Genomic DNA, 22,608 nt, shown 5'->3' with positions numbered 1-22,608 from the left:
AGTTGTCTTGGATATTCTAAATGAACACAATTTGGCTGTGAGTAAACAATTTCTTAATGAATATTATAAAATAGTTCGTGAGTAAATTGAACGTTTTAATCTATCTCCCGATGGCCCTTAATATATCATTTGTGTAGACAAAACTGTACATGACACGCTCAGTGATAAAATAAGAGGAAAAGTAGAGAAGGTCGTTAATATTTTAGCAGATGCTATGGCCATGAGCCTATCACCATGGAAGGGTCGTTTTTTAATAGGCATTGGTTGATTAACGCTGCACAACATGCGATACGGAACGGGTGATGGGAGACCGCAAACGGATCAGATGGGTAAGAAATTATGTAGATGCTGACTTTAAATTCAAAAATTCATAATTCAAGAATCCCATTGAACAATTGTTTTAAATACCTCTGGAGGAAAATGAACGAAAACTCAAGGTGCGGTGAAAATGACACTTCGTTCAAGATAATGCAACACATTTAGAACTTGATACATATTGATTTATGATATCATATCAATATTGCATCTAGAATTTCCTTTGACGACACAATCTTTCTGTTTATCATCAGATTACATGTATCTATTAGCATCATCGAGAGAATCTTCATAATCCACAGCGATAATGTCAATATAAATAGAATGTGTTACATATTGGCACGTGTGGTGTCCATCCTTTCCAGCTATCATTCTTTCTCAAGGTTATTTTGTCATCTGTATGGTCTAAGTACTTGTCTACATAATTGTAATACTCGCTAAAAACAAATTCATGAAAATATTTAGCAGGGGAATAATTTTTTTCTTCTAGTGGTTTCATACGTCTTTCACTTTCCCAATCCTAGTGTTGAGATATTAGGTAGCCAACAATGGGGGTTACCGTGTATTTGGTCATCAGATGTAGCCGATGTAGCAAAAGGTTTTTTGTCCAATCACTGCAGCTGTCAAATATTGAGCGTCCAATGGTGTGACACTATCTAATTCCCTATTGGACGATAAACGAGAGGCTCACACAGGTGAGCAAAAATATAACAGTAGCCCCAATTTTGGAGAATGGATTCACATTGAAAAAATAATTTTGGCAAACTCGCTTTCAGAATGATATAGATAACACGGTATGGCATTTGATAAAGGCAAAGAATACTGAAAATCTGGCTTATTAATATTAAAAGATGGTAATATAGCAGAAAGTGTTTGTAAAACAGATTAGCTTTATCACTGAGCGTCCATATTGAATAATATCTGTGAAATAAATGTACTAACAATATATTGTACACCTAATATATGTTTAGATTTACAACGTACGATTGTAATAGATTATGTTTGTATTCTGTATACTGTAGACCCTTCCTATCACTAGTCAGATATTGAGACGGAGGTAAAACGTTTACGCCCAAATACTGAAAATAATCGTGCTATCTCTGTCTTTTTATAAAGAATTGATAGGGATAGAACTAGTTTTGAGAACGTCTTAAAATTGAGTAGCGTTTGAGTATTCGGACATTAATCTATCTAATCAACAGGCTTCTAAATTTCAAATCGTTTCTTTTTGTCCAATCACTGCAGCTGTCAAATATTGAACGTCCAATGGTGTGACACTAGCTAATTCCCTATTGGACGAAAAACAAGAGGACGCACTAGTGCCATCTGGTGAGCAAAAAGCCATTAGTTTTTATTGATTTTTGAAATTCTTCGGAAGATTATGAGCTCTACATCTGTGACCGATATACTGACAATAGACTCAGTCCCCGCTAAAAGAAATAATTAGGTAATCAATTGAGTAAATATATGGGTAGGTACGTGGCTATGGTACTAACCAGTAGATTCATCTTCTACGGTAAATTGTTTGAAAACAAACTTGCAGCAATAAAAACCAAATAGGTATGTCAACAAAAACAAATGAAGCCGGAAAAACATCTGCAAGTTATATTTAGAGAGCCATTGAGTGAAACCAAGGTCAAAGACAAATTGGTTTTGAACGAAAATGGAACATTTTATTAGCGTAGACGCTTTGATGTGAAAGGTTAACAATTGATCGCATTTTTTATATACGAAGGTTTTAAATAACCTAAGAAAACTTTCTTGGTCTTCACTTGGTCTATAGAAGGTGCACACATCAATTTAGTAACCTCTTCTCACACGAAAAATATTTGCGTAACAAAATTCATGATAATTGTTTAATTAGCATTGAATTTTTCGTTATTCATTCATTCAAGACGTTTACTTAATAGATTCTTATGGCTAAAATAAGTAGCCGATCTTAAAAATCACTGGATCAATCTAGATTTTTGACAAAAATTCAATGGTTAATTAAAGAACTGTTGGGCAACTCTTTTTAAAGAGAAAAGTAAGAACTAATACCAGAATTGGCGTCAATTTGTTATCGTGCCGTTAGTCTCAACATTTATTTAGTAATTTTTATCACCGACATTAAATTCTCGATCACAGGTCAACGTAATTGGAACCCAAAACTCAATAAACATTGGGTCGTTATTACTATCACAGTATAAACAGAGTATCATAAATTGGTGCCATACCTACTGAAATGTGCGTATGCAATTACAAATGTATCTATTGATTTCATTACAATTTTCCTATTTTCACATAATAAATTAATGTAAAATGTGTCCACTTGGTGACAAACGATTTACTCGATACTTATAATATGACTAGCAAATTGTACCTGTACTAACACCTTGACTAATTTATATTTGAGAGACTAAATAAATCTTATATTTTTTTCATATTATATATCAATGTTATTATTTGCTTATGTTAGTTTAGTAGTTAGTTAGTTTTCGAGAAAATCTACTAACTTCACCCAGGGGCTCATCATATTCACGACATAAGCAGTATACGTGGCTAAAATTAATCTTGTTGACGGCTTTTCCTCAGTTACAGTCCTATAAAATATTAATACGTTTAAAGTAACCGAAACGAGAACGCGCTCTGATTGGCCGGCAAAATAAACCAACCAATCAGAGGGCACAGGTTCCTTGTATAAGCTAACACGCTCAATGTATCTGACTGGTGGTAGACCCAACTGTTGTTGACATCCAGACTTCCTTGATTGTTGTTCCCTTCACAATAAAGTTGTTATTGTAAAGTTTCAATGTGTTTTTTACTATTTATTATCCCTATTTCCACCCACCGCCCATGCCATTCTAAACCTTCTGTTGAAAGCAGCAAGGTTATTTTTCGTTTGTTTACTTATTTGTTATTAATAAATAAGAGTGAGCTCTATTTTGTTATAATTAAAGCTTGTAGTTGATAATGTTCCTGCCTAAAGAATGTAATATTGAATTTAACACTTTATTGCAAGCTGATTAAAGTTGATTTTAGTACGCAGTGTCATAAATCTACTAATTATTTCCTATAGAGGAAAAGTGTTGTTAGTGTTTGATGCTAATAACGTTAATGCCAATTTTGAGAAGACATTATGTACCATTTAATTGCTAGACCACTTTGTCAATGGAATGCTTGGACGTTCAACCATCAAACAGAAGAACCTTGAATTCCAAAGAAGAAGGATCACAATCCATACAAAATTAGACCGTACTTAGAGACATTTAATGATTATTTGGAACAAAATCGAAACTATTCTTTAGTAACGATTTTGTTCCGAAAACAAATGCTAAGGACCGGGTTAAGTAATCATTAAACGACTCTGAGTATGACGGTTCCTCAATATTTTCAATAGGTATTTAATAATTACAAATTATCTGAACATTTTATACCGAAGTTTTTTATCAGCTACTAATACGAATTTTAATTGATAGTTGTTATAATTATATAATTTGTTTACATTGACCGGCGCCACTATTAATCGTACTAGAGGTATATCGTGACACAGATAATATTAAGCCTGATAGATACGTGATTTTTTAGTAATGAGTAATGTAGAAACTCCGATCATTGCCCTCTCCATAGCGCGCTGAGCGACCGCTCGGTTCGATCGCTTCCAACCGACCTGTCTGCTAGTCATTGAGGGACATAGGCCATAGCAGTGGACATCCTATGATGATGATGATTAATGTAGTACTTTTTTAAATCTTTATTTTATATATATGGCTTTTTTCCTAAGAGAAAGAGGTCAGTTCTATTATAGGATACAAGATTAGTACATACTACAATGAAACTGCTACTAACTTTACAGGTTTAGCTTGTAATCACCTAAATTTATTCTAAAGAAGATAGTTTTGTTAGTTCTACGAGAACACGTAGATACTATAGATTGATTGAACCAAACTAAACTAAACTGTAATTGGTAATTTAATTAAATAAACAAACTACTTACATTTCTTTTCAGTGGTTCATTTTTTTTTATTGTATAAGTCGGCAAACGAGCATACGGTTCACATGATGGTAAGCAATCACCGCCGCCCATAGGCCATTGTTGGTGAATTGGGGATTGGGAAAATTGGAGAAGGGGGTAATTGGGCAGCTGAAACGTCGCTACAGAATGAATGAAACCATAATGTAAGGAACTTAAAAAATAACTTTATTACGATGGTGACAAGTTACATTCTTAAACTTTGGTTTCTTCGCAGCCATTAAGTTTCTTCGCTTCCGCAGCCTCCTTCAAAAGTGGGGATGTGCCGCAGAGTCGCAAGTTCTTCGTGTAGGCTATAGCGCCCACGAATAGACCTGACACGACAAGCCATAACCCTGCTATGTAGAACGTCAGCTCCCAAGATCCCGTGAGATCGTACAGCATACCTGGAAATAAGGGAAATTGGAGTTAAGGTAAGTTGAGAAGCAAAATGTAATGAAAGGCTTCGTGGTCTTCTTAGTAATGAATAAATTTCTCCATATGTAACTGATAAACAGATAAACAGAATGAAAACAGTTAATCTTTTGATATACATACATATGAATGAAAACAGTTAATCTTTCTGATAAACTGTTTTAATTCTGTTGAAAATAGTTAGGTATGCATAAATTTTTACTAGTTAATTGTCACTAGTTAAAGTACAATAAATTAATTTGTATTTCTACGAGATGTACTAGTATATAAACGTATTCCAAATATTGAGCAACTGCCTACCTGCCACTATTCAATCAGCCTAAATAAATTTTTAAACAGTCATATTTAAACAAAATAAAATAAAAATCTCACCTCCAATAGGCGGTCCAACAAGATGTCCAATACCTTGCGTGAGGAGGATCAGTCCATAGGCCACAGTGAAGTTCTCAATAGGCATCAACTCCATGAGGATCATGGGCATGTAGGAGTAGGCGCTGGCGACGGTGAGCCCGAAGAATGTGGAGTTGACGGTCAGGGCCCAGTAGTTGGTGATGAACAGAGGATAGACGGCAACTGTCGCGCCGCAGATGATGAGACAACCTGCGTAGGTCTTGGTTACATTCACCCAGGGCTGGTCTCCTGCCCAGCCGAGAGCTACCTGGAAGAGGGAAGGTACGATGAACATAAGTTTAGAATGAAAATGTTTATTTTAGACACGAGCTACGATGAACATAAGTTTAGAATGAAAATGTTTATTTTAGATACAACCAAAACTAAATACTAGATTTTTGTGAAGACAGATCTTAACCTACTAGTAAAAAAAATAATTATGAAAATCACAACAACTTAAACAATAACAAGTTCTGTAATTATGGGTAAAACGAATATGAAAGATAGGAAAATTTCTTCATAGGTACTTACAATTCCAATGCTGCTAGCAACTCCAATGATAGAGATCATCAAAGGTCCACCAGGTGTCCCCATTTCGTTCATATAGGAGTTGAGGAAGAAGTATGGCACGATGAACCACACGGAGAGAATCATGCACGATAGATTGAACAGCAGAAAGTGGAACTCCGTGAACATTTTGAAATCAAACATGGAGTTCAGAGCTTGGAAGAAGCGGTTGTACCATCTCTGCAACAAAAGGATAAAAGCACAATGATAAAAAATATGTTTCTAGTTTTCTATTACTTAATTATAGGAGCAGGTATCAAGTATGGTAACAGGGTCGATGCTCGATCATCGACTCCCAAATTTAAAATTCCCAGTAAAACGGCGGCGTCTAGACTTCATAAGATTATGACCCAGGAAATACTGGCCAAAAGTGAGTGCTCTTACTTGTCACTCTTGTGAAGAATTACAAAATCTTACCATTTCATCATCGGATTCAGAATAAAGAGACCACGACGAGTTTCTATACATATCGGGTAGCGATGACGCCCTGAGTTTGTATCTAGTAATGGACATCATGGCTCCTCGGTGCATCATCGTCGTTTTATACAAGGGGACATCTCTCAAGTAATGGTGGTCAGTCGACATTTGTTTAAACCAACCCTGTTGCTGCTGCTGTAATAACTTTGCGTCTTTCTCAGCGACTTTCTGCTTCGTCAAATTAATATTTGTATTAGACTTTGTATTCTCAGTCTTTAGAACTTCATTGTCTGCCTTCTTCTCACTGTCACCCTTTTTAACCTCTGCCTCAGTTCCATCTTTAGGTTTCTTTGCTTTAATTTCTACGGGAAGTTTGGCAGGTTCTTTAGTATTTTCTGTATTCTCTATATTAACGTTTATGTCCGAATGCCTTCGCGTTAACACGTCTGGATAGTTTTGTAAAATAATGTTGTAGAGGCGTTTGTTTTTCATCAGTTTATCTATTACTTCAGCTGGTACCTGCAAAAAGTAAAATAGTCCTAAATAAGTAAGAAAATAATGAAGTTATGTGGATTAGGTTGCTAAAAATAATTATATGAAATACCTTTTCGTTTTGTTGTACAAACGTCGGTAGATGTATAGCTGAATGCATTCTCTTACAAGGACTCTCCGCATTCGCCTGTGTTGTAGCTTCTAACTCTTCAGCTTCCGCTATACTGGTTGCTAATGTCGCTAAAATATATTCAGGGCTCTTCCCAGATTCTAACAAAGTCTTCAACTCTTCAGAGTCTAGGTACGCTGACTCCCCTCCTATTGATCTCGACGAAGTGGAACCAGCACTTGATGATCTTCGAGATCTAGCTTTAGAGAGCCTTCGTTCTCGTTTTTGTTTAATTTCTAACCACTCAGGGGTCTTCATTAACGCTCCACAGACACACATATTCAGTAGAGTACCAGCTAATAAAACAATAGTATTTCTCCAATCATATATTTCTAAGAGGTAGTGAGTCATTGGTGAATAAATAAGAGTACCAAAGCCTATGCCACATGTGGCTAAAGATACAGCTAGATTTCTTCGTTTATCAAACCAGAAAGCTACAGACACTACTGCAGTTACGTACAATATTCCCATTGCTAATCCACTCATGAAGCCAAAAGTTAGACATAACATTCCTACTGAGTTACTTACAGAAGCTAATAGGAAACCCAGAGCAGAGAGAACTCCAGCGATCATGGTCATGATTCTACATCCATACCTGTCTACTAAGGCACTCATGACTGGTCCTGCTAAAAGTGGAGTAGCGATGAACAGACTGCCAATCAATGAAGTTTTTGATTGTGTAGTTTCGAAGTAGGCGGTAAATTCTTCGTGTAGAAGACCGAAGGAGACCGCGAGGCCATCAGCACATGCTGATACTAGGAATGCTGCAGCGACTACAACCCAGCCCCACCCACCATCGGGAATGGGTGGAAGTGCTGTTTTTGTTACATCGTGACTATCTTCCGAACATATACTATCATAATCATCTAAACCTTCGAATTTGACCCTTTCAACGGGTGATTCGACTTCATCTCTTGCGTAATGAACCACTGTGCCTTTATCCTCTGATTTGATGGAATTAATTGTGTTGATATCTGTATTGTTTGGAATATTTGCGTGTCCATTGTTCGATTCTTCTCTAGATTTTCCAGTGTCTTTTGTGTCTGCCATTGTTTGTTTGTTATTGCATAACGTTGATTCTGATTTTTTGTCGAGGTGATCTGCAGGAGAAAAACATGATTGTTATTTGTTTTGTGTATTTGAGGGTTTATCAATAAATGAATTTAATTTATTAATTTTTTGACTGCCAATAGAAAACTGTTGAAGGCAAATCCTCCGCTAACGTCCGTCACCGTTGACCACCACGGCGTTCAATGTGTTAAAGAGTTTTATTATGTACCACTATGTGTATTTTACAGGGAACCAAATTAATATATCCTATAGTTATTATTATAACTATGCATGTAAGGTCACTATATAATGTCATAGGTGCAGTAGTGCATACATAGATGTTGTCTCATTAATCGGGACAATGGTGTAGTAGTGTTGGTTATGAAATTGAAATAAGTTCTAGGTTATGACGATATTAAGACCGATCACAATTAAAACACAGCATAATAATTTTATTATGCTGTGTTTTGTGTTTATTTAAACACAATTTGTCCTTAAGGAGTATTGGTATAACCATATTGAGCTCGTGATTATTTAAAGAAAAATAACTACGAGGAATTATTATCAAAGAAGGCTACAGGCTATAAAACATTTATGCACGCCTCAAATAGCCATTAGATCACCACAGATGGGGCCCATTAGGGCTGATGCGTGATCTAGTAGGTTTACCGGGGCTCCGGCTCGATAAGCAGGAGTAAGAACGAGGTGGTTTTTAGTCAGTAAGAGTCTAACACTCCCTTTTGTCTCAATCAAGGCGGGAGAAATCATTGGATGATTCCCCCCACCCTCAAAAAAGGCTATAAAACTTCACGCTACGATTAATAAGAGCCGAGCAGAAAGAGTAAAACCACGCGGGGGTAGCTAGTAATCAATAAATAGCTATAGTACCTACCAACACATTAGACACAATGATAATTACTGAAAAAATAATCATTTATCATTTGTATGTATGAATCATACATATGAGTCTCGTATTAATGTATGTGGGTAGTTCTTCGAAATTTGATTATTCGACTGATTCATATGGCCAAAATTTAATTCCACTTTAAGATCTGTAACACGTGTTCATATGAAAATAGTTATACCAAATAACGTATATTCGAATGAGGGACTCGTTTTTAAAAAATAGTTTTCGAGATATCGACGTTTGAATATTTTCTGCCCAGATGAATCAGAAATTGTTACAGATGAATCTGTTGAACAATTGAAAATTGTATGTAAATGAGCTCTGTATTTATTTTAATTGTTAGCATACCATTTTCGAGTACTTTCGCACAGAGAAGTCACGAGCATTCATCATCACGCTTGCTCAGGGCGGATTAGCAATTTCAGACTCATATTAATTACATACCTCAAAAAAAAGTTTTTAAATTGTAGCTATAACATTTATAGCTAAGTTAATTTAAAAATAAGACTAGTAAAAAAATGGACAACGCAACAAGAGCATTATTTTATAATTCATATGCGGTTTTGACCATACGAATCAGGCACAGATGAATCAGGATTTTGCTTACAATCATGCATAACTCATCGTATATACTTCATTATTATCATTTTTCTACACGAATGTATAACCAAAAAGCTTCACACGAAACATAGGTTGAAGTTTTAAAACTGTAAAGTAAATTTTATAAAATAGGCATTGTAATCAGGATGCCATGTAAACCAAACACAGATGAATCAGATATTTACCTTAGTAACACCTGGATCTAAGCCAACCAGCCGCATGTCCGCCTCCTAGCTTGTCCGTTGTACGCCTGGTTTCCCTCCGCACAGGAAGCCAGACTCTCATTATTAATACCCGACAAAGTATGGTCATTCGTAGCTTACGCCATATTAATCAGTATTATACGCCGGACACTTCTTATTTATTTATTTATAATCATACTAACATAGTTATAACGACTGCATATTTTTTTAAGAGGACAACTCGTCTCCTTTCGATGTAATTATAATTTATATTGAAGTATCAAAGGGAAAATGCGAAATCGACTACTTTGTTCCGGAAAATGGCAAACGGACACACCATATGAATCAGAAGAACAAGCTTTAAAAAAAAATATTTTGTACCTAGACTGCAATTATTTAAAAAATATTGTTTGTCCTAGTAACTGATATAGCTAAACTATACTAAAAAAAATATTACATGCCGTTTTGTTAGTTAGTTTCAAAAATATTCCCAAAGACATCGAAAATTTTGTCTCTGAAGAACTACCCATGTATGTTTATGAAGAGGCGATTGCTATCTATCGATAAATTCAAATTGCTCCCCATGGTGGTAGGGTGGTAGGTAAGGGGTGAATATTTTATTATCATAGTTTGAATGCATGTCCGTTTGTCCTTGTCATTTACAAGACAGGCTATGTGACCACTTTGTTGGATTGGTCAAAGAAATACTAACAGTATTATAAAAATACCTTTCTATAACCATATAAAATGGTCTTTATCAATTAATATTTAACCGCTATCGTTGATTGTAACTGCGATTATTGTGTGTTATCAATTTGAACATTACCTACTAAAACTAATAATTTTGTCTGTGTAGATAGACTGTTGTAGGTACATGTTAGGACTATCAGTTTAGGAGCCGCTTTTGTTTACCTACTACATTTTTTTAAGGGGGGAAATCATCCAATGACTTCTCTCGCCTTGGGCGAGGCGGAGGGAGTGTCAGACTCTTACTGACTAAAAACCACCCTGTTCCGACTCCTGCTTTTTAAACCGGAGCCCCGGTAAACCCGCTAGGTAGTCCGCAGCTCCGTTGTTTAACTACCACTAGAGCAGTGGTTCCTAACCGGTGGTCCGTGGACCACTAGTGGTCCGTAGAAGAATAACATTCTTTTCTTCTCATTGTTAACAACAGATTGCAATTATTCAAATGTCATGTTTATGAGTGAATGAGAAAATCGGAGTATGGGACCACTAAAATAAAGTTATAGCTAGTAATAATGGTCCCTATTTTAACAAGAATGTATGTCGTATGTCGGTGTCATATAATAGGAACGTGCTTAACCGCCCAGTCTGTAAATTGGAACGTTGTAATATTATTATTGACTACAGTTAAAGAAACTGTACTTTAATTTTACCGCACCGCATTCGTAAGTAGTTAATGTTATCTTTAAAATTTATCTTGAAATATAATTAAATGTATTGAAAACTTAGTTTTTCATTCCCTTGTATTTATCTATTCATTGTTAACTCATGTTACTTCCTGGGTAGGTAGAACAGGTACGTCCCTGTTGTTTGTAAACAAAACGTATTAATTAATTAAAAACATGTTCCCATGTGCCATGATAAGAGAACCATTTATTGTTAATGTGAGTGAGCCATGCTTCAGAGGTCGAGGGTTTAGTATGAGTTTGTTTTACTTTTAATTAAATCAAAACGTTACCGCATTCGGAGCTCTGATTGGTCTGCTCCAATAAACCAACCAATCAGATAGGCGAAACGCGGTAATGTTTCGATCTCGTACTAGCCCTTCAGAAAAACTGGCGTGGAACAACGCTTGAATAGTGTACGTCGTTTGAGCTGTTACTGGAGATAAAGGGTGCTTTTCCACCAGAGATACCTACCCTATGGTAACTATATTCATTGGTACACATAGCTTAACACTGGTGAAAATGACTCAGCTAAGATACCTATCTTTTTTATTTGAAAAATGCGTGTTATGACATGACTTCTACCTCCTTGCACAGTTACATAGCTTAGTATCAGTGGAAACGGTTAGCAGAATGCAGCATAGCTACATAGCACGTGTCTGGTGGAAAAACACCCAAAGATTACTAGTTTCGTGTCTAACTGATTATTAAAAATGTAGACACCATCAAATATATTGTTATTAGCACCACACATAACTTAAAATTCCTATCTGCAATTCAGAATTTCAGATGACATAGACACGTCATAGAGGCGAGTGTTAACTAAAACTAATTGCTTTATTAGCATATCCAATTTTACATATTATATACCTACTCCCGCGCGGTTTCACCCGCTTCACCGCTTTTATTAGTCATAGAGTATTTTTATATACTTATAGTCTTCCTTGATAAATGCACTATCCAATACAAAAATAATTATTCAAATCGGACCAGTAGTTCCGGGAATTAACGCGATCAAACAAACAAACAAAGTATTAAACAATCGTTTGCCCAACAAATGTAAAACAAAACACTGAAAATTGATGTTACATTAAGTGTAGCAACGTGTAGCGGGTTCGATTCCCGCACGTAACACCTCTGTGTGATCCATAAATTGTTGTTTCGGGTGTGGGTGTCATGTGTATGTGAACTTGTATGTTTGTAAACGCACCCACGACACAGGAGAACATTTAGTGTGGGGCAACGTTTAAAAAAAAAGATTGTAATGTATTTGGTAATCTGTTAACCTTTATACATTATAAAAGCCATGATACTACGCATGGTTTAGCTTCACATCTTATCGTTAAATGGGTCAGGAGTTTTTATAACACATTGTAAAATTTACGACAATTTATCGTTCCAGTAGATATGTGTTAGTGAGTACATAGTAACTGTTACCTAATCAATTGTAAACACAGCTGACCTTGTATTATGACAGCTATAGTTATCGCGTGAATACAGAGTTCGCTCACACTTTTGATCATATTATAAAACTGTAAGTATGAATATTCGTATTCTGGATTTATGTTAGTCTCTTTATTGAATTAAAGTAATTATAATTATTTGACTATAAACGGGATATTTACCATGTTTTTCAATTTTTATGAGTTTCCGATATTTGATAGTTTATCCGTGATCATGGCGCTTGCAACAGTGCCGAAATATCGGAAACTCATAAAAATTTAAAAACATGGTAAATATCCCGTTTCAAGTTCCAATTCTAGTGTTAGTGACCATGTCAGTTTAAAAACTTATATTGACGATATTAGTTAAACTATAACAAATACAAGGCTGATTGGCAAGCAGACTGGACGTCGCACTTTAAAAGTTTCAGATTTCTCAGAGAACGTTACTCTTTAGTGTCTGTCAGCCCTTAATATCTCGACTTTTACAGTATCCGTGATATTTTTTACTTTTATTTTTTTACTTTTATTCTACTAGATCGGAAAGGAAATACTTAGTATCAGTCTTAAGTAGCCTTACCTATAAGGCTAGTATCTTTTCGTAAAATGCTATCTTGCAACCCACTTAGTTACTAATAAAATTTTATTTTTAATCATTGTCAGTCTGTGAAAAATACCTGTCTATAATCTAGATTATCTACTGACAAGTTTTGTGTACCTTATGCCTAAATAGATAAGAATTCAAAACATAATAAGTATAGGTATCTAACCTTTATAAAGTAGATAAAATAATAATTGTGCTACCTAACGTCTTTAATCTATATATTATAGGTATTGCACGGGTGACTCAGTGGCTTGCCAGCCGGCTTCCATGTGTTTAATTCTTAGATAAAACTACCATCAGGTTTTGGGCACTCTAGAGATTTTTTTTATTATACACATAGGAAATAGAAAACATTAATTTAGTGCAAACGTCGATTGTAAAAAATGCAGTTAAACTCAATTATCTGTTAACATAATCGGAGAAAGATAAAAATAATACTTTATGTTTTTGCAAGGGGACTATGCTACGAAATACACTGAATTGTGAGAAAAGATATTTAGCAATTTGGCTTTTCAGTTTATTATAGGGCTCAGTCGATCCCACAGAAATATCAATATTTATGGTCGACCCTATTATACTTAATAGGGTTCAGAATTAAAATGACTAGGGTCATAGCTAATATTAACTCGCTTTTATTAAAATATCTGGCCGAAAAACTTTTTTTATATTTTGTGTTAAATATCTCTGGCAAATAAGGTCAAATAAGGCGGGAAATGAATGGTTTCTCCTTATAAGTAAAAGTAGAGAGATTGAATTGAATTCCTAAATTGTATTTTTATGCAATCTGATTTGAAATTTTTTCAACAATTAGCCGAAAAGTTTTGGTCATTTTTATGTTTGAATTTCATTTAAGTATAATTTACACGGGAAACCACACTAGATTGAAGTCTTACAAAACTAATAACACATACCTTTTTATAATAGAAAAAAACCGATAACTTCACATAATAACAATATTTACACTTTTACTAAGTAATTTAAATTTTCACGAAATATTTCATGTTACATTTGACAAAAAATGAATACATAGAGCGTACACGTCACGCCGTAAGCGCGTTCGACGCGAGACTGGTGAAATATGTCGTAAGTCCCAAATTATGAATGGGTATGTTTAGGCAAGATGGATAGATGTACCAGTATTATAAAAATAGATTCTATTAAGGTTAATACCGAGTATATGGGCGTTTTCATAATATTAACGGGACTACTATATTTGATGAAAAGTGAATTAAACTCAATCAAAATGTGTAGAGCCATGCTTCGGCAGGAATGGGCCGGCTCGCCCGGAGTGATAGAACCACGACCGCTCGTCTGGTCGTTTACCAGCTCGTATACCATAAAAAAACCTACCTACTCGTAATTTTACTACCTACCTACCAGTATTTTCAAACGCATTTGTTGCAGTTCTTATACTGAAAACCCAGTCTTGATTTTCACTTTGTCTTAGATTCGGTTTCCGCTAGTAATCTTTATATTGATGTTTTGGGTCTAGTTGTAATAAAGTTGTGTACTCCAAGGTTTTTGTTAACTCCATGGTGGAAAATTTTCATGGAGGCCTCTCGCTCGGGTACTGGGACTGTCGGACTTTTTCCATGTGAAATTATATGTTTGTGAGTGCACGTAATATCGTAGTGTGGGTAAAGATTTTTTTATAATACTTACTGCTAATGCTAATACGGGCTAAAGAAAGCTGATAGGGTCTGTTTACGTATTATCATGAATTAAAAATAAAATCTTACTATTGTTATAAATGTGACAGTTTGTATGTTTGTTTGTTACTCAATCACGTCAAAACTGCCGAAGGGATCGGGATGAAATTTGAAACGGAGGTAAATTATAGTCTGAAATAACACAAAGACTACTGATTGTCCCATGAAAATATGGACGAAGACGTGGGCCGAAGCACACACTGACATTTTCTCTTGTATCGTGGGTGCGTTTACAAACATACAAGTTTACTTACATCCAGTCTGGAAACAACAATTTATGGATCACACAAAGAGTTGCTCCGTGTGGGAATCGAACCCGCTACGGTTACGGTTGCCCTGCCACCGCGCCTATTTGTTACTATGACATGACGTAATAGTATTTTTAATAATGGGTCGAGCCATAAAATAGGATATCACGTATGAAATTAATTACTCCCATGAGCTTGTGACGTACGTATGTTATGGAGTGGACGTGGACTTATATGGACCAAAGAGTATAATAAGTAAAGGGGAAATATGGACATCGACGTACCATACCATACCTAACCATTGTAGTTACTGTTACATAGGTATCAGTGAATTTCAACAACGCATATTGTTTACAAATTACAATACAATGTTAAAAATTATGTTACGTGACACGATATAAAATAAGTTGAAGTTTATTTTAGCGAAAAAGGTTTGTAAAATTTTTAGTGAGTGGTGTTCCATTATCCCTGCCTATGCCCAAGGAGGCAGGTGTGAGTTTATGTATGTATTTTCTCTATGTACCATGTACCCTTTTTTAGGGGGGAATATCATTCAATAACTTCTCCAGCCTTGGGCGAGGCGAGAGGGAGTGTCAGACTCTTACTAACTAAAAACTATCCCGTTCCTACTCCTGCTTTTCGAGCCGGAGCCCGGTAAACCCGCTAGGTAGTCCGCAGCTCCGGATAGTGTCTATAGCTAAGTTACTTATTCTAAGTTCCACGGAATAGAAAAGTTTCTGTATTCCTTGCTAAGTTCGATACGTTTTGGGCATAGAGGTGAGTATACATTTGGGTATAGTGTAAAGTTCGAGATATGGAGTTAACGGGCTAAAATGTCATCGGGTAGGTAGGATAGGTAACGTAGGTATAGAAAATACGGATAACGATGTCTGCTGTCTCGCCACCCTGGCGCCAGACACATGACGTCACCTTTCCTCGATTAAGTGTTTAAACGTGCCGGATTTGTGGAATCGTTTATGTACCTACATTGATTTACAGTGATTTGGTTTATGAGTGTTGTAGGTACCTATGTAGGTATTATAAGTAAGTTAACTTTGTTATTCATTATCATTAAACATCTGGACGATGCGTCTATAATTAGTTTTTGAAAATCTAAATCATTCAATGTAATGATTATTTTAAAGAATAGAATTTGAATTACCGCGGGCTTAAGAAAGACAAGTTTAATTTTTTACGCTTGTAACTCTAAGCACCATGTAGCAACACCAAGATTTTCCTGTCACACGTCAAAAATTATCTGAAACATCTCCGTGCTGTGATAAACAATAATAAAATAGTGGCGAAAATCGTTACTACTGGGCTTAAAATTGTGTCTCAGAGCCGCGTTCTTTGTAAATATAACAGTTTATAAACACAAAGTGATCCAGACGTATGTGGCCCACCGTGTAATGTGCGATAGCTGAAAAACCACTCGTTATGGCATCTGGTTCCAAAAATGATATAGTTAATAGATTGCTTAACGTGAGGCTGGAAGACGGAGGTGGTGGAGATGAGCCACCGCCGCAGAACATGCTGCCGTCCAACCAGCAGGCGCGGCAGCTCGGGCAAATACAGGAGGAAGACAACGGAGAAGTGAGCGAGCCAGCCTCGTCTGTGGCGATAGAGAATCCCCAACCAATTAATAACACTGGCGGCCGCCTGCACAACTGGCAGGCGACGAAGACGACCGTCAAGGAACGACTGTCGTTCCTCTTTAACAATGAAATTCTGAGTGACGTGCATTTCATCGTCGGCAAAGACGCCAACCAGCAAGTGATACCGGCGCACAAGTTCGTGCTGTCCGTGGGCAGCGCGGTGTTCGACGCCATGTTCAACGGAGTGCTGGCCACCAAGTCTGATGAGGTAGAGCTGCCTGATGTGGAGCCCGCAGCCTTCCTCCATTTGTTAAAGTTCCTATACTCGGACGAGGTGCAGATTGGGCCGGAGAGTGTGATGACTACACTGTATACTGCCAAGAAGTATGCTGTGGCTGCACTGGAGGAGCATTGTGTTGATTTTTTGAAGAGTAATTTGGGGATGGACAATGCATTTCTGTTGCTGACACAAGCTCGGCTGTTTGACGAGCCACAGTTGGCCTCATTGTGCCTGGAGATGATAGATAAGAATACTGCTGATGCATTAAATGCTGAAGGGTTCACAGATATAGACCAAGACACACTAAATGCTGTGCTGGAGAGGTATGTTTGGCTTGTGTATTGAGTATGCCGCTTATAGACCAAATAATATAAAATTCCACTGAGTGAAAGTAGGACAGTGTGCCCAGAACTCTGTTGCCTCATGCTTTAACAAAATAAAAAACATTTCATTGCATTATCTTTTTATGTTCATAACATTTTTATTAGAATATTTTAAAGGAATTACTAAAACACAGTCTCAGGTATAAATCTTTGCAGAACTGAATAAACTATCTACACTGGGTAACAATATAATTTAGATAATAACTTGCATCTAACTATAATGCCAATAGATCCTCCATAGATAAGGATCTATTTAGAAGTGCTCCCTGTTATCAGTAGTCAGTAATAATTAGTTGACAGTACTGAAAGAAGGCCATTGTCAACATGCCAACATTTATTTGGTACTTTGTACCTATGCCAGAATTATAATTATTTAATTTACATACATGTTGCTTTGCTGTTAACTAGTCAATAGATTTTTGCAATTCTATCACATACCTAAATTGATGTTTGGGTTCTTAAATATTACAAAATTTGAATAAAGCATTTAAAACAGTAGTTAGGGAGTAATGGTTCCCCCTCTCCTATATTGTCAACAACCTCTAACTAACCCTGTTTACACCAAAGTTACAATAAAACGTCCAACCGCAGCTGACTTGTATTAATTTGGGTCTGAGCACAGATTGTATTAAATAAAGGGCCCGATTAAATTGTCTGTCTGCAAATGTTTCCTATTCACTTTGAGGAGTTAAGTTTATGTTAGTAATTGGAGTTCAGTTCAGTTAGTTCTATATTGCTTTATGTACAAGATGATAAAAAATCACTAATATTTTTTACCCACCAATTTCAAACCAATTATCCACAATGCTTTTATTTCTATGGCATTGCTAAATAAAAGGTTCAAAGAATTCTTTAAATTAAACACAATAAATATAAATTATGTGTACTTAATATGAAATTTTGAGTCATTACATAATAATTTCCAACCTCTTTTTCAGGGATACTTTACGCATCAGAGAAGCAAAGATCTTTGCAGCAGTGCTCCGCTGGTCAGAAGCCGAATGTATTCGAAGACAGGTACCGGTCACTCCAACCAACCAAAGGATGGTTCTTGGAAGAGCATTCAACGCAATCAGATTTCCTCTAATGTCTGTAGAAGAATTTGCAATGGGTCCTGCGCAAAGTGGCCTCCTGGATGACCGGGAGATTGTACAGTTGTTCCTATACTTTACTGTGAATCCTAAACCCAATGTTGGGTTCCTAGATACTCCAAGATGTTGTATGACTGGCAAAGAGCTAACGGTGAATAGATTTCCTCAAACAGAATCGAGATGGGGCTACAGTGGACCGACAGACAGGATTAGGTTTACGGTTGATCAGAGAATTTTTGTGGTCGGCTTTGGACTGTATGGGTCGTATTTTGGGCCAACGGAGTATGAGGTGCACTTACAGGTTAGAAGCTCATGTTGATATATTTTACTATGATAAGGCGAATAAAAATACACTTCTAATAAATGAACTTTATTTTTATTCCAGATAATCCACTTGGCGACGAAAAAGGTGTGTGGTTCGAATACAACGACGTTTTGCTGCGACGGCACCGACGACACTTTCCGCGCCATGTTCAAGGAGCCGGTGGAGATACTACCCAACACTTCCTACATAGCCAGTGCTAAACTTAAGGTAAGGTTACACACATACTACTACTGCATATTTGCGATTGATTCTAGTACTACTGCATATTTGCGATTGATCCTTGTCATTGTAATAGTATGTATTAAAAGAAACAAATAGGAAATCAAAGGAAAGAAAATGTGTAACAATTTAATTTGAAGATTTTTAGTTAGGCAAAGCAGAGCAAGCAGAGGATTCCTTTAAATCCTCTTTAAAATTAAGGAAGGAAAACAGGAAAATCAGTTATTTAAAATTAAGTTTTAGGTTATTTTCTTATATTATTTTTACTATGGTTAACTTCGTGTAATCTTTTACACTTACTTATATCTTATCTTATAACTTATCTAATTTTATTCATTCCAGGGTACTGATTCCTACTATGGAACGAAAGGTCTTCGGCGTGTAACAGTCGACTGCAATAACGGTGAGAAAGTCGTATTCCAATTCTCATACGCTGCTGGTAACAACGGCACTTCGGTAGAGGACGGCCAAATACCGGCCATCATATTCTACATATAATCTCATTGGCAACACTAGCCATTAAAATTTAGGGCTGGCAACATTTGTTTGCGGCTAGTTGTTTTTTTGTTCTATTTAATACTGCTGTATTCTGTATTGTTAGTCTGAAGAACAAATCTATTAAAGAACATAGCTTCTTTATTTAAATTTTCTAATTCTTAGATTTTTGGCATCATATCTGATGTGATATAAAAGGACAAAAGTATGCAACATACAAGTTAAGAAAGAATTGACGAATCATTAGAACTTAAAACGGGATATTTACCATGTTTATTAGTTTTTGTGAGTTTTACGTATGAACTGCAACTGACATGAAAATAAGCGACAACTGAAAAAAAAGAATTGACGAATGTTGATGAAAGACAAGATTGATTTATTTGGCGATATTTTATCAAGATTTTAATAGTATTTTGCTCCATATCAAGCAACAGAGATAATTATTTAGGGCTTGGAACAATGTAGTACAAGTATTAAATGTACTTACTTCAGAGCTCGTTTTCATAATCCGTGGTGTGAGTCCAGGGCATTCCTGGAGTCCAGGATGTGGACTCATTACATAAAAAGTAAATGCTAAACTTAACATGTGCAGTGTGTACTCCTGCCTACCCTCCCAAATTGAGTTTTGTACGAGATTTGCAGTCTGAAATTGAATTCGTAAGTCCTTTGTGATATCGGTTGTCATGTCTTTTTGCATTAAAACTTTTATTTTTAATTAAACCACTTTCCACTTCATTGAGTCTCAAAAGATTAAATTACTTTTACTGAAAAACGTAAAAATATTGTAGAAATTGGTTCTTATTAACATCAGAACAAGTTTGACATTACCAATAAAATGGTCGTTAGTTTATTATTATGTCCACCATTCACTTGTAGATAAACATCATAATTATTTCCAAATAACATATCAACATTACTTTTTTTCGTTCATTATTTTTTTTTTATTATCTCAATCTTTGAATTGTTTAATTTATTGCCAAAATTCAGATGAGTGTGTTATAAATCACTTTTAATAAAAACTATATTTTTATAACTAAAAATAACGGTTTACTCACGTAAATATACTGAGAAAAGCTCTACTAGTTTCGAGTCATAGTAGGACTCTTCATCATGGGCAGCGAACGCCGCGCTGCCCATGACGAAACTAGTTGAGCGTTTCTTAATATATTTACGTGCTAAAATGTATTTTTATTTTTGGTTATTTAGTAAATCTCACGATAGTTATTAATTTGTTTGTTAAGTAAATTATTTGTTTATAGATAACCTATCTATAAAAAGTTATTCTTGACAAAATTGCATAAAAAAATGCAATTGTAGTATGTATAGTGTTGCCAATTAATAAAATAGTAATAGAATCCGTTCTTCCGACAAGCTGTTTTTTTTAACCAGGGGCAAAATGTCCTATGTACTAGGTTTTTAAATTTTATCAACTCCTTGTGTTACAGTAGACATAATATTTGTTACAGAATTTTGTACCTACTACTTATAATAATAATAACTAGTTATCCTAAAATCCTGAACGCTTTTTCAAACCTTTCTACTAGTAAGATAAGTATGGCGTTTAAGGACCACGTAAAATACGTGGAAATTGTTATACCAATAGTATTAGTGCTTTAACTTATCGCTTTAAGCGATAGCGATAGTGACAAGACCTTTATCGACAGAGGCGCCACCTATGGAACGCAAAAAAGCTATGCGAAAAAAATTTTTGTGTAAAATTTTTCATGTTATTACTGCTTGTTCGTAAATTAGTATTTTTGTAATTTACATAGCAATTTGTAGAAACTAATAAAAACAACATGGAAACGACTAGTATCAGTACCGTATGGGGAGACCTCTTATGATTTAATTTAAACCACATATTTGTTATAGTCTTGGCTGACGATCGATATACGAATAAAATTTTAATTTTCTGTTTTCGTTGAAATATTTAGTTGTATTATGCTTCTGTGGACGAGTACTACTTGTGGTTTCATTTAAATCATATGCGTGATCTCCATACTGTATAAAGTGCAAAATATACGAGATTCAACTGTATATGTATGTATCTAAAATCTCTTTTTGTTAACTAATTGGGAAAGTAATAACGGTTTACTCACGTAAATGTATTGAGAAAAGCTCTACTAGTTACGAGCGTGAGCGCTGCTCATGAGGAAGAGTCCCTCTGTGACTCGAAACTAGTAGAGCTTACGTGAGTAAATCGTTATTTTTAATATGTCTCACGATAGTTATTATAAAAAAAAAATCTTTTTGTTGAGCTAAATCTGTGATAAGTTATGAAAATGGACAAAATGTTAATCATTTTCTGAATTGGTTTTTCTGACTAAACGATGGAATTTTATGAGACAATGATAAATCATGTCCGTTACTTTAAATTTCAAGTAAGATTTCCTTTCAAAAGAATCTTATATTAGTTTTATTTTATAGATTAGGTTGCTTTATTTATTGTTAAACTTTTTATTGAATTTGATCCTTTTCAAAGATGTTATTAGAGTTTAAAATTGTTTGTTGGGAGCTTAAAATAGAGGGATTGGTGAATTGTTTGGTATCTAAAGATAATTTTTGTTTATCAAATATTTAGCGAAAGTATGGTTTCAGTCAATATATTTTATCTATACTTTTTAAAATTGTAAGTTACTTTTAAATACATATTAAACTTTGATCATAAAATCGAATGTATTCGAATAAAATTATACACGCCTTAAATTTCTTTTAAAAATAAATTGCTAAACAAATGTAAATTGGCACTTTTCTAGTCAAATTATTAACAATTTTCTAACACTGGTAATCTGGCTATAAGCATGTGCACTGGTCAAATTTTGTATAAGTAATTTCCATCTACTTATGTAAATACGCAAAAATAAGAAATAATCATTTAAAGACTAACTACCGTACTCAGAGACATTTAATGATTACTTAAACTATTCCTTAGTAACGTATAGTTAAGTCCTTAATTTAAATTATTTCCTAATTCCAATATAGTGAAGGTATCCTGTGGTATCAATCAATTCTTTTTTTATTTGAACGATTATATTAATTAAAGATTTTTTTATTTGTATGCAAGCATTATTTCAAATTATAAGTGGGCAATATGTTTGAAACATATATATTTTTTAAGAGTAACGATAGTATTTCTTGCTTGTTCTACTCCATTTGAAGTTACATTTTGGAACTAGCACTTAGCTTAACGGACAATTCAATTTCACGATTCAAAAGCTCCTAATTTAGGATAAATTGAAATACTTTGACTTTAACAATTTTGTTCCGAAATAATTGTTAAAGACTGGGTTAAG

At 35.1% G+C, this 22,608-nt stretch overlaps 2 protein-coding genes across 2 annotated transcripts; one reads left to right on the top strand and one right to left on the bottom strand.

Annotated features, from left to right (window-relative positions):
• Positions 1-4,474: 4,474 nt before the first annotated feature.
• LOC118273814 (monocarboxylate transporter 12-B) lies at positions 4,475-14,058 on the bottom strand. Its single transcript, XM_035590954.2, has 6 exons — positions 13,882-14,058; positions 6,720-7,876; positions 6,116-6,634; positions 5,663-5,878; positions 5,114-5,399; positions 4,475-4,713 (listed from the first exon to the last, which is right to left on the bottom strand). Exons 2-6 carry the CDS (start codon positions 7,824-7,826, stop codon positions 4,523-4,525), a joined length of 2,319 nt encoding a protein of 772 aa, XP_035446847.2. The 5' UTR covers positions 7,827-7,876; positions 13,882-14,058; the 3' UTR covers positions 4,475-4,522.
• Positions 14,059-16,158: 2,100 nt separating this feature from the next.
• On the top strand, positions 16,159-20,026 carry LOC118273811 (BTB/POZ domain-containing protein 2). The gene is made up of 4 exons (XM_035590943.2): positions 16,159-17,125; positions 18,124-18,577; positions 18,662-18,808; positions 19,163-20,026. Exons 1-4 carry the CDS (start codon positions 16,365-16,367, stop codon positions 19,316-19,318), a joined length of 1,518 nt encoding a protein of 505 aa, XP_035446836.1. The 5' UTR covers positions 16,159-16,364; the 3' UTR covers positions 19,319-20,026.
• Positions 20,027-22,608: the final 2,582 nt, after the last annotated feature.

The sequence above is a fragment of the Spodoptera frugiperda genome, chromosome 3, assembly GCF_023101765.2.
Source record: "Spodoptera frugiperda isolate SF20-4 chromosome 3, AGI-APGP_CSIRO_Sfru_2.0, whole genome shotgun sequence".
NCBI lineage: Eukaryota > Metazoa > Arthropoda > Insecta > Lepidoptera > Noctuidae > Spodoptera > Spodoptera frugiperda.
Note: the sequence above shows the minus strand (reverse complement) of the source record. Positions and strands in the feature narration are given on the sequence as shown.